Source organism: Desmodus rotundus, chromosome 6 (genome assembly GCF_022682495.2).
Source record: "Desmodus rotundus isolate HL8 chromosome 6, HLdesRot8A.1, whole genome shotgun sequence".
In the NCBI taxonomy this organism is placed as follows: Eukaryota; Metazoa; Chordata; class Mammalia; order Chiroptera; family Phyllostomidae; genus Desmodus; species Desmodus rotundus.
In genome coordinates, this window is record NC_071392.1 from 121,644,889 (window position 1) to 121,661,562 (window position 16,674).

Below are 16,674 nucleotides of genomic sequence, written 5' to 3' on the forward strand. Positions count from 1 at the left end.
GTAAGAAATGGTTGATCCTGGAGATATTTTGAATTTAAGCCAAAAGATTGCTTATGGATGTGAGGTATGTGGCATGGGAGAAGGAGGCTGCCAGGGCTGATCTCAGCTCTGTTTGAGACCCAGAGCCAGTTAGGAAGGGAAAGTCAGAAATCAGTTTTTGACATAAAATTAAAAATATAATTTCCCCAAAATAGCAGAATGAACACAGGTATGACCTCTTATCTCTCTTGTGATGCTGTGAAAATTATGGTAAAGGAGCATAAATACCCAATGATGAAGAGAATGCGATGGGTCGGTAGGAGAGGACCTATTTCAGTAAGTTTGCAGAAGAAGATGGAGAGAGGAGAATGCCGGATGAAGTGGAGGAAACCACAGTCTAAATCACGGATGGGGCTCCAGCCAAGGAAGTCACTGGCTTGCTCAGGTGTAATTGAGAGAGGCTCCAGACTTAGTGCTACCAACCCAGCAGATTGTGTATTGTGTCTGGGGTGACAGTGATGTTGATTGAAGGAATAAGGACAAACGGTCCAACCTTCTCCTCCCTCTTCCTGTACTGCATATAGAATAATTGATAATCAATCACTTCTCAGGTCGAAAGGTGAAGGTTTGTCTTCTTTGGAACTGAACAAACTATTTGAAAAGAGTTATGGTGGGAAGCATTGGAGTTAAGGATCCAGAGTATAAAGCTCTTTTCATTCTAGCCTTTATGGGTACCACACCATAGCTCTGGCGCCCACATGCTTACCCTAAACGGAAGTCCTCAAGCCAGTAAGTTTGGCTTACACACTCAGTGCTCCCTGTCAGCCTTTCAGTGCCCTAATCTAAAATGTGAGCTGAAAACAAAATAACACAGGCTATTGAGAAAGAGTACAACATTGAAAGATAAAGGAAGCCAAGGTAAAGAAAAGTGAAATGATGACAGAAGATACAGGGATAGTTTGAGGAACAAATTAAATTTTTTGAAAAAGAAAGTATCTTTAGGGAAAGTTTTCAGTATATTATATCCATGAAATAAGAACAAGATGCTATGAAAAATAAGTAACAAAAATAATAGAGTTTTCTCAGAAATAAAAAATAAGATAACAGAATGAAAATCAAAATTCTGCGCAATGTTGTAGGTGAAGGAAATCTCCCAGAATGTAGAACCAAGCAACAATGAAGCCATCAAACAAATAACCAAAAATTTAAGGACAAAAAAATGGCAATGAGAAAGAAAAGATAAGAGATGCACGCGCAATCAGTTGGAAGAATATGGCAGCCAATGTAAAGGAGGAAACGTGAGAGGAAAATATGAAAGACATAATACGAGAAAATATGTAAAAGCTAAAGAAAGGACTCAAAACTGAAATAGCAACTACAGGCGAGGAATATGCTCCAGTAATGTGAACAAGACACTAGAAGATATTAGATAAATGTTTTTAGAAAAGCTTTTTTCTTTCCTCCAAAAGAAGATTGAGGTAGAAGGAGGGACAAATTTATAAGAAATGTATTATTCAATATAAGCCATGGTAAATCATACAGGAATTTCAACAACTGGAACAGCAGTCAAAAAAGGTTGACATTATCTTGATATTGGGAGTATTCCCTTTGGAAAGCTACGTGGTTTGTGGTGTTGGAACTGTGGCAAGTATGATAATGATAGCCTTGCAGAAAATTGCATTTGCATTTTTGTGAGCATGTAAATATTTATTTTCTTGGTTTTAAAATCTTAGAATCAATTTATATGCAAATATTTGAAGTCAGTTGTGGATACTGAACAAGATAAAAACATTTCAACTTTGACAATTTAAGAAGTAAATTTAAGGTAACAAGGTTTGGAAGTAAGAAGATCAGTCACTAACTGTCCTCTTCTCACAAATGGAGAAGCCAAGAGACACTGTCTCTCATTGATGGATCAAGAAATGGCTTCAGGATGTTGCCTGAGGTTGTAGAAGTGGCTGGGGAAGGAACAGTGGTGATTCAGCCCATGGGGGTCGGGGAGAGAAGGACAAAAGGCAACAGGAGTTGAGATAACAGACTTAAAGCCTCATCAATCAGAGCTGGGCAACAGTAAATTCTGAAATCAGTCAATCAAGAAAAAGCCACGCACATATATTCTTCAGAAATATGGAAGTACTGCCAGAAATAGAAATACTGAAAATGGTTTTCCGGAAGCAGAACTAGGGTAATCATGTCATAAGCAATCATTGACTTTTGTTATAATCCCTCTGGGCATAGTGTTTTAAACTATGTATTGTTTCTTTGATAAATAATATTTTTTTAGATTGCTAACACTTAGGAATTTGCTGTGGCTGTCACTGGTCAAAGCGTTTAACATGAATTACCTCACTTAATTCTCACAACAGCTCCATGAAGTAAGTCCTATTATTAGCTTTAATTTATAAGGCAAATGAATTTCAGACAGGTTAAAAAAAACTAATCAAAGATGATTCTTTAGGGCAGGGGTTACATTGAGCCTTGCATAACAGAAAATTAAACCAAATGGCAGCTTAGACAAATTAAGAAATTGAGGATGTTTTATTTACAATTTTTCCTCATGCAGCAGGACCCTGAAGGTGGGTGGGTGGGTGATTGCAGCATCGATTCAGTGGCTCAAGGATAACAAGGCCAAGGCCCCATGATTCTCATGGCCTTTCCCTCACAGATCCGGATACCTCTGCAGCTCCAGACCTTCCATTTGCATCCCCAACAACAAAAAGAAATGAGCGCCCACATGAGGAAACCACATTTTCCTGAGGCTTTGCAGCAGACTTCTGCTAACGTGTAACTTACCAAGTGTCACGTTGCCACCCCAGCTACTGGGGAAGGTGGAAAAGGTACACTTTCCAGTGGGATATATTTCTGGCCTGAATAATGTCAGGCTTCTGTTAGGAGAAAATGGATATTAGCTAGCACTTAGCATTGGGTCCCACAGCTAGTGAGTGGCAGGCAGAGCAGGGTTCTGAAATCCAAGTATATTTTTAACTAAACTGGAAAAAGCATCAACAGTATGAAGGTCAGTAAGGAGAATTTGATTTTAAATTAGAAGACGAGCATAAATTATCTTTTAAGATTCACCCTTCCATAGGCTCCATTGGCAGTGAGGGTTACCAAACATGAGGTAATTAGAGCCAAGGCAAAGAGTCGTTTTCATAGTAGAGGAAGGACTGACAAGATAGGTTCACTAACCAAGAGCCAAAGACCCCTTCATCTGAACAGGAAAAATCTAGCTTGCAAAAAGGTTTACAATAAGCATAGGAGGCATAATTAACATAATTTAAAACAAGTGGATTTCCCAATGAGAAAAATTATATTTTAGCAGAATGCCATATATTAAGTTACAAGTTAATGAAGAAGTACCTATATGTAGTTTACTAATTAATTTTCAAGGAATATGGCTTTAATTTTGTCAAACACATTTTATTTAATGAAAAAGCAGCACCATTTAACCCCCAAGGAATTATGATTGCTCCTTTGTTTCAGTCGACATACATCTCACTAAAGAAATTAGCTGCTTTTTTTTCCTTTTAAAATCATTTTCTATCTGATCTCTTCAAATAGAATTATTTTTTAAATAAAATAAACAGTGATATCAATTCTACTTGCAGACCCTGCTTACATACACTTATTTTCTTCAGTACACAGCACTCTGGCAGATTCAAGCAAAGTAATAAATAGCATTGAAACTGCTAAGCTCAGAAGACATAACAGCAATTGTTTTCACAATAAGTGACACAAGCTTTTGGAAAGAACCATTGCAACAATATAGCAGATTGACGTGAAAGCCATAGAAATGAACCTTTGGAGTTTCATATGCGGGCACGCAATTAGCATTTCTCAGTTGTACAAATGAAAAGTGACTCAGGAAACTAGCGGGAGGGAGCAGAGGGTGTCTCCTCAGCTGATGCTCAAAATGAGATTCACAATGATACAGCTGATAACCTCTCATTGTGAAAAGTTAGCCAAAGCAAAACATCTTTCTTTTCTACTCTGTGCCATGGATGTTGCTCTATTGGGGTTTTATTTTTTCCTTTTGAAGAATTCTCTTAACATTCATTTTAACTTGATTTCACCACATTAAACTTTTCCCATTGGTCAGGGGAATATCAAGAGATGTTGGAAGAGGACTAAGGATATATGAGACCTAACACCTCTCAAAATTATCTCAAAATGTGGATCCTCACACATTCCAAAATGTACATATTGCACTTGCCAGCACATGGACACTTCCTAAGACCATCAGGGTACCATTGCACACAATAGAGCTTCCCTTATCTGGGGAAAGATAGGCAGACGTTCTTCACAACACAGTCCAAAACATGAAGCAAAGTGTAAAGTGTGTCTATGTTGCTGACATAACTGCCCTAAGCCCTAATACCAAAGCTTCTGTACTTTATTAATTGGACAGCCCCTCGGCCTCAGGTTACACACAGTAGTACCCCACGAGTTTTCATAGCCTACTCCAGTGCAGTCCGGCTTAAAGTAAGAAAAGTATAACGCCAGTATCACAAGTCCTGTAGCCAAGAATGGTGATTGAATACTCGTAACAATAGAAAATACATTAAAATAAATTCAAAAGGCATAAACTATAAAGCATGAATGTAGTTCTCTTTCATTTACATTTTTAAATATACTTATTGATTATGCTATTACAGTTGTCCTATTTCCCCCCCTTCACTCCACTCCATCCTGTCCCCCTCCCTCCCACATTCCCCCCCCATAGTTCATGTCCATGGGTCATACTTATAAGTTCTTTGGCTTCTACATTTCCTATACTATTCTTACCCTCCCCCTGTCTATTTTCTACCTACCATTTATGCTACTTATTCTCTGTATCTTCCCTCCCTCTCTCCCCCTCCCACTCCCCTGTTGATAACCCTCCATGTGAGCTCCATTTCTGCGGTTTTGTTCCTGTTCTAGCTGTTTGCTTAGTTTGCTTTTGTTTTTGTTTTAGGTGTGGTTGTTAATAACTGTGAGTTTGCTGCCATTTTTACTGTTCCTATTTTTTATCTTCTTTTTCTTAGATAAATCCTTTAACATTTCATATAATAAGGGCTTGGTGATGATGAACTTCTTTAATTTGACCTTATCTGAGAAGCACTTTATCTTCCCTTCCATTCTAAATGATAGCTTTGCTGAATACAGTAATCTTGGATGTAGGTCCTTGCCTTTCATGACTTGGAATGCTTCTTGCCAGCCCCTTCTTGCCTGCAAGGTTTCTTTTGAGAAATCAACTGACAGTCTTATGGGAAGTCCTTTGTAGGTAACTGTCTCCTTTTCTCTTGCTGCTTGTAAGATTCTCTCCTTCTGTTTCATCTTGGGTAATGTAATTATGATGTGCCTTGGTGTGTTCCTCCTTGGGTCCAGCTTCTTTGGGACTCTCTGAGCTTCCTGGACTTCCTGGAAGTCTATTTCCTTTGCCAGATTGGGGAAGTTCTCCTTCATTATTTATTCAAATAAGTTTTCAATTTCTTGCTCTTCCTCTTCTCCTTCTGGCACCCCTAAAATTAGGATGTTGGAATGTTTAAAGATGTCCTGGAGGTTCCTAAGTCTCTCCTCATTTTTTTGAATTCTTGTTTCTTCATTCTTTTCTGGTTGAATGTTTCTTTCTTCCTTCTGGTCCACACTGTTGATTTGAGTCCCAGTTTCCTTCGCATCACTATTGGTTCCCTATACATTTTCCTATGTTTCTCTTAGCATAGCCTTCATTTTTTCATCTAATTTGCAACCTAATTCAATTAATTCTGTGAGCATCCTGATTACCAGTGTTTTGAACTGTGCATCTGATAGGTTGGCTATCTCTTCGTTGCTTAGTTGTGTTTTTTCTGGAGCTTTGATCTGTTCTTTCATTTGGGCCATTATTTTTTTTGTCTTGGCTCACCTGTTACGTAAAGGGGTGGAGCCTTAGGTGTTCACCAGGGTGGGGTAATGCTGGTCGCTGCACTATGACGCTGTACGCGGGGGAGGGGCCGAGAGGGAGCATGGCGTTTGCTCTACTCTGTGCTGTATTTCAGTCACTCCCTCCGCTACCCACAATCAAACTGGGCCCCTCTAGTGCTGATTCCCTAGTAGGTGGGCTTGTGCACACTCTAGGCCTCTGTGAGTCTCTCCAATGAACTCTCCTGGGAGGCTGGGAGTTTCTCCTGCTGCCGCCTCAACTCCCAGGGGTGAGTTCAGTCAGAGGATTGAGGCTTTATTTCCCTGAGCTGGAGCCCTGGGTTGCAAGGTCTGTTTCGCTCCCCCACCGTTCCTCCCGGTTTATCTATGCATGAATATGGGGCCATGGGGTCTGCTAGCTGCTGCACTGCCTGCCCCGTTACACAATCTGCCACTTTGCTGGGTCCGCCAGCTGCTGCCTTGCCGCAAGTCCTCTCTGCTTGGCTGCCCGTCTCCGCCCCTCCTACTGGTTTGGATAAATGTTTCTTCTTTATCTCCTTGGTTGTCGGACTTCCATACAGTTCGATTTTCTGTCATTTCTGGTTGTTTTTTATTTTTAAATTGCTGTTGTCCTTCTTTTGGTTGTGTGAGGAGGTGCAGTGTGTCTACCTACACCTCCATCTTGGCTGGAAGCCCTGCTCTTCCATCTCATTTACATTTTTTCATTCATGCAGTCATCACAAATCAATGAGCATGGACTTATTGCCTATTTTATACAAAGAATGGGACACGGTACCATAAGAATGTATACTTCTTTTATCTGCTTTGCCACAGTACTCTTATGAATGCACATAAGTAGTTTTTCTGTGCTCTTCTACCCTTCTGCTCCCTGCTTCTCCTCAGTTGCAATGGTTTGGTTAGCATGGACACTATTAGGGTATTACCTTGATTGTTCTGGAAGTATACCAATTAGAGATCTTTTCCAGGATTTTTCCTTCTGTAAGTGAGAAACCACTCTCTCTGGTGGTGGGAGGTGCCATATGTCACATCTCTTGGTAAAGTTGGTGGCCATGGGGAAGAAACTGGGTGGTAGAGAGAAAAATGCCCTCAGGAAGAGAGAGCAGTGAAAAAGCAATGAGGAAATTCCTCCTGGCATTCAGGCCCCAGATTCCCAATGCTTTTGTATTATAAATATATTCTTTTGTTACAGTTTGTCCAATTTTTCCTTCAGTTTCAGGAAATAACCCCTTGTTCTTGATAAATTATCCTATTTCCTAGGCTAGTCGGGGTTGTGGTTCCATCAACTGTAGCCTCAAGACATTTGAGTCATGTAGTCTGAATATAATTATGTACCTTACATGATATTATTTGAATAGGATGACTGTCTAGTGTCCCGATGATGATAATACTGGGTTCTAAAATGCTTTCTGGCTTTACTTTTGTTTGGGTAATTCTATTATATGTGACAGCCATTTCTTTTTAAGTATAAGATAAAGATGAAAACATTTTGGCTTTAAAATATAAGACCTTCATTGCCACCTAATATAGAGAAACTGTACCAGCAATTTTACCAAAATGCTAAATGTTCTGTATAGTATCATAAATGCAGTGACTTCTTAGTCCTTTCTGATTTTAATGAAAGTCTTTATAGCTCATATACCATCTTTCACATGAAAAAATGCTTCACTGTGCCATGAAGACAAATGCTCGACAAGACCAATTCTGATGCATGCCAGCAGGTGAGAGAAACGTGCTCAGCCAGGCTCTGCAGCTCTGAATGAGCCACACAGTGTTCTCATCCAAATCCCAAACCGCTACCCACCTAGGACCAGAGGTAATGGGGATGACACCATTATTGGAGTAGAGGTTTGCTAATAAGTAAAAAATAAATAGAAAATGATTAAAATTGCTAGGACCTACATATATCTTACAGTTGTTAAAATAGCTTGTTTTAAATTCTTATACACTCCAGGAACCTGCTAAAAATTAATTAAATACACTAAACCGAGGCTTCCTAATAAGGCATTTTTGGAAATAACCTGCTTTTAGGTTATCATTTGCTACTCTTTTTACTTCATTTGGGTAACCACTAACTCATAATTATTTGTGTGACTATATAGTATAATTATTTACACACACACATAGAGAGAGAGAGACAGAGAGGGATTCAGTATTCCTTTTGGAATGTTTTTATTTTCTCAAGGAATCTTCTGAATGAATATATGTGTTTGAGAGCAGAGGTTCTACTCTGCCTTTTCTCTGTAATTCCAGGTGCTTGGTGTCAGTCAAGCCATTATCTGGGCTCCTCAGTGCCATGACACCATGGGTGCCATTTAGAACATGCAGCCACTGCGTGGCACTTTTCTACCAATAAGACTGATACCCACCACTGGCCTGTGTTTGAGCCCAAACCTCAAACAAACAAAAACCCTCCCCGTTTTAATGACAATGGCACAAATATCCTAAAATAAAAATGGGGCAAGAATGTGAACAGAAAATTTGCAGAAAAGAAAGTGGAACAGCCCCAACATATATAAAACGATGCTCCACTATGCTGGTGAACTAGAGATGCCAGTCAAGACCTGTGCAAGGGCCACACTGCATCCATCAGGTGTGCAAAGTCTTCTGAAGGTCTGATAATAGGAAGTTTTTGAGAGCATGGGAAAATAAAAGCTCACTGCCAATAGGAAAGCACAGTGTCCTTGCCACTTCGGTGAGCAAGTAGCAGCATCTGGTACTGGGCAGATGCTTGGGTTCTAAGAATTCATCAGGATATCCATCCTAGTGAATCTCTTAGATGTGGCCTAAGGCAACAGGAAGTATGTTTGTGCAAATGAACAATTTTGAAGGAAAAAAAAATGAATGTTCATCAATAAAACTATGGACTCATAAATTGTACATTCCTACAGTGGAATAGTACAGGAGTTAACATTAATTAAATACATCCACATGCAGAAGCAAGAACACAGTTTAAAGACATAATGTTGGTTTCCAATATCCATTAGCCAAAGGATATATACAGCATGATATAACTTATGCAGTATTTTAAACATACAAGGCCCCATACCAAGGAGTGGCCAATTTTTTCTGTAAAGGGCTTGATAGTAAATATTTTGTGTGTTTGGAGTCTCTGTTGCAACTACTCATACTCAACTCTGCCGTTTTGGTATGAAGGCAGCCAGAGACCACATGTGAATGAACGAGTATGGCTGTGTGCCAGTAAAACTTCATTTTCAAAAGCAGGCGACAGGCTGGATTTAGCCTTCAGGCCTTAGTTTGCTGAACCCTGCCCTATACCCTTCTCCTCATAATGCTACATGAAAATAGATGATATTGGTATCTACCTTTCAAAATGAGCTTGCTTCTGGGGTGAGGGAGAAGAAGAATGGAGTCAGGGAGAAGTACAGCATACAATTATTTGTATATTGTAAGGACATCTATTTTTATGTATTAAAATAAATATGACAAAATGTTGACATTTGTTAAATTTACATCTGTGTTAGTTACACTGTCCTCTGTATTTTTATGTTGTGCCAAATATATGTAAAGTTGAAAAAGGAAAGATGAAGTCAACATGCTAAAATACTAAAGATAACATGGACCAGAACAATGGGAAACAGAAATACCTAAAAGAATGACGTTTCTTCCAGAAGACCCTGTCTTTGTCAGTACACCCTTGGCAGTTACAACTTAGGACAAAAAGTTAAGAGGCGTGAATTGCCAGTGGAGAAACTGTTGTTCTCAGAACTAGGAATTCTGTTGAACTGCTGCACGGACATTTGGATCTAGGGGAAGTGTGAATCATGTTATGATTGAATCTCTCTTTACAAGCAAGTTTAAATTGAATGTGTGACCCATCTCTATCAAAGTTCAAGACTTTTGACCTGCATTTTGTGACTGACCTCCCCTCTCCTTCCGTCTTATCATCTCTCCTGACATTTCCCCTCTGCCGTTTGTAAAATGGGGTGGTAATAATAGAATATATCTCATAGGGTTGTTGCGAGGATTAAATAAGTTAATTGTTTGGAAAATGCTTAGAACAGAGCCTCGCCTACAGCAAGTGCTAAATCAGTGTTTTATACAGAAAACAACTAGGTGGATTTACTTGTCTTTTTATCTTGCTGAATTATCTGTGTCAGCAACCCTAAAATTCTTTATGACAAAATGGCTGAAAGTGTTGGGGCCCATGAAACAAACGATCTAATCCCAAACTGTGACTTTTATTAGCTCTGAGGACATAAGTTTTATAAGTGCTATGAAACTGAATCCTTATCTGTAAAAGGAGGCTAAAAGCAGTGCCTACCTCCTCGAGAATTGTTGTAAGAATTATGATACCAGATGCAAAGAACTTAGCTCAGTGCACAGTAAGCACTCAAACAATACCTATGGGAGTGATTGAGAGTCGTGAAATAACTATTGGTAGCATTAAACAAACACATACATCCTGTGCTAAGTATGATGGAATTTAAATAGCTTTAGAAATAAACTTTGTGACATGGCAGGACAACTTGATCTCTCTAATGGTGCAGAGACTGACATATTAACTGCACCGGAACCTGGGGGAAGGGAATTGCAGAAATAGTCTCGCAGGTGTAATATTCAAACATGCATATTTAAACTCCAGATGAACCTCCACAGAAGGTGATCTTTAGATCCATTTTCATTAGTTCGGGTCTCTGTTATCCCTTTTATGAGAAGAGATTGATCACAAGGCAGAAAATGTCACTTAAGGAGCTTCAGGGTTTAAATAGGAGGGGCTGACCCAAGCTCAGTGGCAATCATCAGAACTTTGTCTCTGAAAGTAGAAAACAAATCCTCCAGATTAAATAAATAAGAAGCTGTCTTTCTAAAGCCAAACTAACTAGGGCGCAGCTCCGGACTGACGGTGCTGCCATCGTTAGAACTGTCTGACCTGCAGAAGGCATGTCATAATCTCGTGATGAGCAGAGGCTCCTTTAAGCTGCTCTGGCCTCATCTCCTTGACCATGTTGTTCTTAATACAGCCTTACAGGCTTTGGGTTTTTCTAAAACTAATAACCAACGTAATTTCTTTATTTGCTTGGAAACTGAGTGGACAAAGATGAGAATAAATGCTTCCTGGAACACCTTGTTATTCAAAACGTTGCTGGCCCAGCAGCGTGCTCGTACTTTAATAGGTATAAACATATAAGGGTTTCATGAAAAAAATGCAGATTCCGAGTCAGGAGATCTGGTGTGAAGCCTTAAGCCCTACATCTCTAACAAATTTGGGGGCAGTGCTGCAAGTTGACTCCAGAATTTTGCTGCTCTGTGGTATGGTCAGCGTAGACCTCGCTTGGGAGCTTGTAGGAAATAGATTCTCTGACCCCTCCCCAGATGTCCTGCGTCGGCACTTACATTTCAACCAGACCCCGATGATCTCTGTTCACGTGACAGTTTGAGAAGCACTGCTCTAGAACATAAGTGTGTGAGCCAGTATCCTCACGCCTTTGGTTGAACATCTCTTGTTTGTATAATGTAGCTACTACTGGTACCCAAAGATCTTGAAATGTGTTATCTTGTTGTAGCAAGTTCTAGCAATGCTCTGCCGATATCCCCTCTTATTCCTTTGCCATTCTCAAACACAATCACCTCTGTGGACTTTTATTTCCAACAACTAGCACCTGTGTCTGTGGGCAGCTTCCTCTGGATGCTGGGACCCTTTTTGCCTGCTATCATGGAGAGTAGGAAGTGCCTGGGGGTTTCCACCCCCTCCAGCAGCCTTAACCAAGATTAACACGCACAGGAATGCTATACTGCAGGTCTCCTGCTCCTGATCAGAAAACTCAACTTTGAGGTGTGGTCCACACAGGAAAGAATTACCGTATTTTTTGGACCATAAGACACACCTAGGTTTTAGAGGAGGAAAATAGGGGAAAAAATGTTGAAGCAAAAAATGGTGTAAAATATTTAATAACATAAATAACATAATATTTCACCAATGTAAATGTAAGCTACATTTGGACTATAAGACACACCCCCATTTTCCTCCCAAATTTGGGGGGGAAGTGTGTTTTATAGTCCAAAAAATATGGTAAGCCAAACTTAGCATTTGCCTGAGTTTGCTTGGTATCTCACCCTTCTGCCGTCTTCCCATGCCAGCTCTGCTCACTTTCCTGTAATATTTCAGAGAGCACTTTGTAATACACCCAATACTCATAAATTCGTGTCTCAGGGTTTGCTATTAGGGAATCCAAAGTAAGACACATTGTTTTAGCTCAATGTGAAATAGTCAGAGACCAGTGCCAAAACAAGAATTGGGTTATTTCTAAAGTCCTCAGTCTTGGCTGTGTAACTTATTGGTTAGAGCATCATCCCAATATGCCAAGGTTAAGGGTTTGATTCCCAGTCAGGACATAAATCAGAATCAACTGATGAATGCATAAATAAGTGAAACAGCAAAAACAAATGAGAAATAAACAAACAAATTAAAAATTAAAAATAAATAAAGTTCTCTTGGTCACTTCTTTTTTTTTCCTGAATCTTTGGCTCAGCTTGGATTATATCTCTTGTGTATCTCAAAAGGGAGCAGGAGGCCAATGAATTCTAGGAATTCCATACTTGAAGATTTAGATGGTCACATTCTGAGAATGTGATGAAAATAAATTATGCTTTACTTTCTTAATGAGCCAACTGCGGCTGTGCAGTGAAGGTAAGGATGATGATCTCCTACTCCTGGCTTTGTAAAGGATCCATGGAAAGGGCAAGGGATCTAGGAGACCTACACTGAGCAGTGTGGCAGCCACAGCCACCAGCCACACATGTGGCTATATTGAGGGCTTGAAAGGTTGCCAGTGCAAATTGAGATGAGCCATAAGTGTACGATGCACACCTCATTTCAAAGACTTAGCACATAAAAAGAATGTAATGTATATTAGTAATTTTTATGTTGATTACATGATTAATAATAATATTAATGTTTTTAAATATTGGGTTAAATAAAATATATTATTAAAATCAGTTTCCCCTGGTTTTTTACCTTTTTAAATGTGGGTACTAGAAAATTAAATGTAGTTCACTTATAGGGGTTGGTTGTATGGAAAATACAATAATTAATAAATAAATAATAATACAAGAATAAGCTCTCCATTTCATGTACTCGCAATAATAAACCTACTTTTGCCCTAGCTTGTATTTTTATTGGATTGGATATAATACAGGCTTTAGTTTTCAACCAAAAGGTCAGAACCAGCTAAATCTCCCCAACTCTTTCCAGTTCCTTCACTGTACCTATTTCTGGTGTGGAATTGATGCCCAGTTGGCCTACACAATGGCACATTGCCCTCAATTGTAAATACTTTTACCAATGCATAAAGTTGCTGTGGAGCTGGAAATGTCTAAAGCTTGATCCTTAACCCGGAAAATGTTAAACCAGAGTCATATTTTTAAAATCAGTGTCAATAATTATTACTCTTAGTTTAAGATCTGATTTGAGGAAATTTTACGTCACAACTGTTGAAAAGTTATTTCTATGATTCTCTGTGAGCACATCAGTTTGCCGGTCAATTATTTGGCTTCACTCGCATTATTCTGTGCTGTCTTTCCCAAGTCCTCCACCAACAGTGTATCGATAGAGTTCAAAGTCTCACCTGGACTGCTACAACTTCCTAACTGAGTTCTTCCTGTTTGGTTTCACAACCTCAAATCCGTCTTTGACATGGCTGCCATATAATCTCCCTAACACACAGTCTAGGCCATAGTACCTTCACCTAACACAATAAAAAGTAAAAGCCTTTTGGTGATATTATAATTTTTTTGCCAAATTATCTTCAGATACCAGAATAGACATTCAATACTGTGTATACTCTGGCCCCTGTTTTACTTTTTTGTTGTTGTTATTGCAACCCCCCATTCTTTTTCAATTTATATTAGACTACTTGCCATTCCCTCCAAGACCTGCCATGTGTGCTAACTTCTGTTTTTACCCCCAATTTTCTCTGCTTTGAATGCCCTGTTCTCTTTCCCATTATTCTATGCCCCCATTCCTCAAGGCCTGCCTCAAATGTTACTGTATTACATGATGGCATATTATCACCGCCTTAAGTTAGGAGAGAGAAAATAGAAGACCAGGAAACAAGAGTAAAAATAACAAAATTAGGTGGAAGAAATGTTGAACTAAAAAACATGATTTCATTGAGGAGAAAGCCAAGTCAGCAATAACACTGGATAATTATGTCATCTCTTAGAGAATTTTCTTTTTTGGACTAGAATGTTAATTGTGTGTTCAAAATTGTCACCCAGAATAGCACTTCATCTTTATTTGTAGATTTGCTCTTTTCCATTTTCTTGAAAATCAAGTGAGATCCCTGGTAAATGGTGTGAGGTAGGGATTGAGATTAGGAAGAAGCGAAGGACTGACAGAGTTAGGGGAGGCAGAGAACTGGATACATCGTGACTGCAGCCGGTTTAGAGAACTTCTAGAACTGTAATTAACATTTAAAGATCCCTGGTATAGCTGCTTTGGCTTAAGTAGTAAAGTGGGACAATTACATTTACAGCTGTGTTGAAATATATTTGACTATACTTTAAACTTTTCTATAACTCTTTATCTATTTATAATACAAGAAAACTAGGAAAAAGTGTTCAGGTTTTGAAAGGCAACATATGTTTCCTTTCAGTGGGGATTGTTAAAAAGCAGAAAAAATATTGTTTATGTTTAAAGAACATTTTCTTAGGAAAGGAGTAGTTACTCAGGGATTTGAATTTAATTATATCATTTTTACAAAAAAAAAAAAACCCTTAGGCATACAAATTGAACTCATTTGTCTTCCTGGTAGCCTAGTTAAACATGACTGTACAGTATTTAAGCTAATACAAGTGTGATTTACATTTTCCAGGAATGGACAAATGAGGTTTTCAGTTTGGCAACAAACCTGCTGGCCCAAAACATGTCCAGGGATGCATTTCTGGAAAAAGCGTAAGTAGCTCTAATTTTATTGCTAAGGGTGTTGCTTCTTCTGAGTCAGTTTCCTTTCTCCTTTGTGAGCCTTTTGTTTAGGCTGCACTGGCTTCTCATGTTGATAAACGTCAATTTCCCCTTGGGATTTGTTAGAGAACTGATTTCTCCAGGGTTTGAAATTGGAAGACTTCCAAGAAAGATGCTCTTTCCTTTGAATTGCACACCCGTGTTACCCTGAGCTCCTCTGAATGTCAGTGTCTTTGGCACACAATAAGGAGACGCTTCCAAATCCTGGCATCTGTGCTCGGGTCCAAAAAATATATATTAATTTCTGATAGTCCTCTGCTTCTACATCTGCCTGTGTCATATCAATTATTAATCTGGGGAAGAGAATGAACAACACGTGGTATTCATTTCTCCAGATTCTTAGATCTCTGATAGATGCTACAATGACTTCTCTAGAATCAAATCAATAGGCTGATGTCCTGATTCTGGTCCTTATAGACAGTCACAGCAAGTATCAGTGAAAAAAGAGAAAGGAAAGAGCAGAATAAAAAGGAAAGAAGAGCAAATCAGAATTACCAAATCACTCTGGAATTACAATAGTCTTTCTAAATCATTTGACTGAGGAAAACAATGATTTCTGCCTGATGAGCAGCAATGAATTGGTGTGCTCACTTTGTAAGCTATGGATGTCGAAGAGATGGGCAGCCGCTAAATCAAAACCAAGGTGGAAATATTTTTAGATGGTCCTCTATTTTATTTAATATCTTTCTTTCATCCTTCTTCTTCTGTAAACCATACCCATTATTTCAGACCTAAGACTTCAGCCCACACTTCTCCCTTACTCTTCTCTTATTTCCTTTTCATTTGAATCAGTACCACAGGTCCTTGCTGAAATGCTTTCTTATCCTCTCATGTCATCTCCTTAGTTGTCACCTTGATTTCGACCCTTCATACATACCTCCTCCTCTCTCCCTTTCCTTTTACCATCTTTGATCTTTTTACCATCCTTATCACACAGATATTTCTTGGACATCTGTTGTGCCAGGCAACATTAGTGGAAAGCAGCACAGAGATAAATGTTTTATCTGAAACATAGCCCGTTATAGCCGGTAAAGCATCTCTTTGGCTAATCATTTATCACCTATTGTCCATTCCAGATAGGTGTCTCCCAATGAATAGCTGCCACGGACATTATAGAACATGTCTTTTAATGACCATGTTATGAGCATTTCTGTTGTATGTACATCAAGATATGAGACTGCTGTGTCATATCATGTGCAATTTCTTAAAGTGGTAGTCTGAATTTACCCCCCATCAGCAGAGCCGGAAAATTCTGCTGCTTCTCTCTATCCACATGTCCAGCAACAGTTGAAGAGATGAATACAGCTTTATTCACACAGTGGAATATTATTGCGAGTGTATAGCTATAAGCAAAAAACAAACAAACAAAAAAACAGATGGGTCCCCAAAACATAATATTGAGTGAAAGAAGCCAGACATAAAAGAATGTGATTCCATTTATATACAGTGCAAAAACTGGCTAAAATAGTCTATGTTATTTAAAGTCAGGATCACGGTTCCCTTTTGGAGAACAGATTCTAGAAGGGGGTGTGAAAGGGGCTCTGGGCAGCTACTGGTGTGATACTGTTCTATTTCTTGGTCTGAGTACCAACTGTAGAGACTTGGGCATTTTGTAAAAATTCAGCAAACTGCACATATGCAGGAGCCCTTTTCCAATGTATTGTATTAGCTTTTTAAAGATGAAACACTGTTTTTCTGCTTCTCCCACAGCTATACTAAACTTAAGCTGCAAGTCACTCCAGAAGGGCGCATTCCTCTCAAAAAGTAAGCTGCAGGAGCATTTCCCGTCTTTCGTTTTCTTCTCAGAGATTGAG

The 16,674-nt window shown here is 39.1% G+C and overlaps 1 protein-coding gene across 4 annotated transcripts in view; it reads left to right on the forward strand.

Annotated features, from left to right (window-relative positions):
* Positions 1-16,674, forward strand: part of PLCB1 (phospholipase C beta 1) — a 647,197-nt gene that overhangs the window by 421,464 nt on the left and 209,059 nt on the right. For all 4 annotated transcript variants that reach the window (XM_024559913.4, XM_053926267.2, XM_024559915.4 and 1 more), the window contains exons 5-6: positions 14,712-14,791; positions 16,571-16,624. In XM_024559913.4, coding sequence (XP_024415681.1) covers positions 14,712-14,791; positions 16,571-16,624 — 134 coding nt within the window. The remainder of the gene's footprint in view (positions 1-14,711; positions 14,792-16,570; positions 16,625-16,674) is intronic.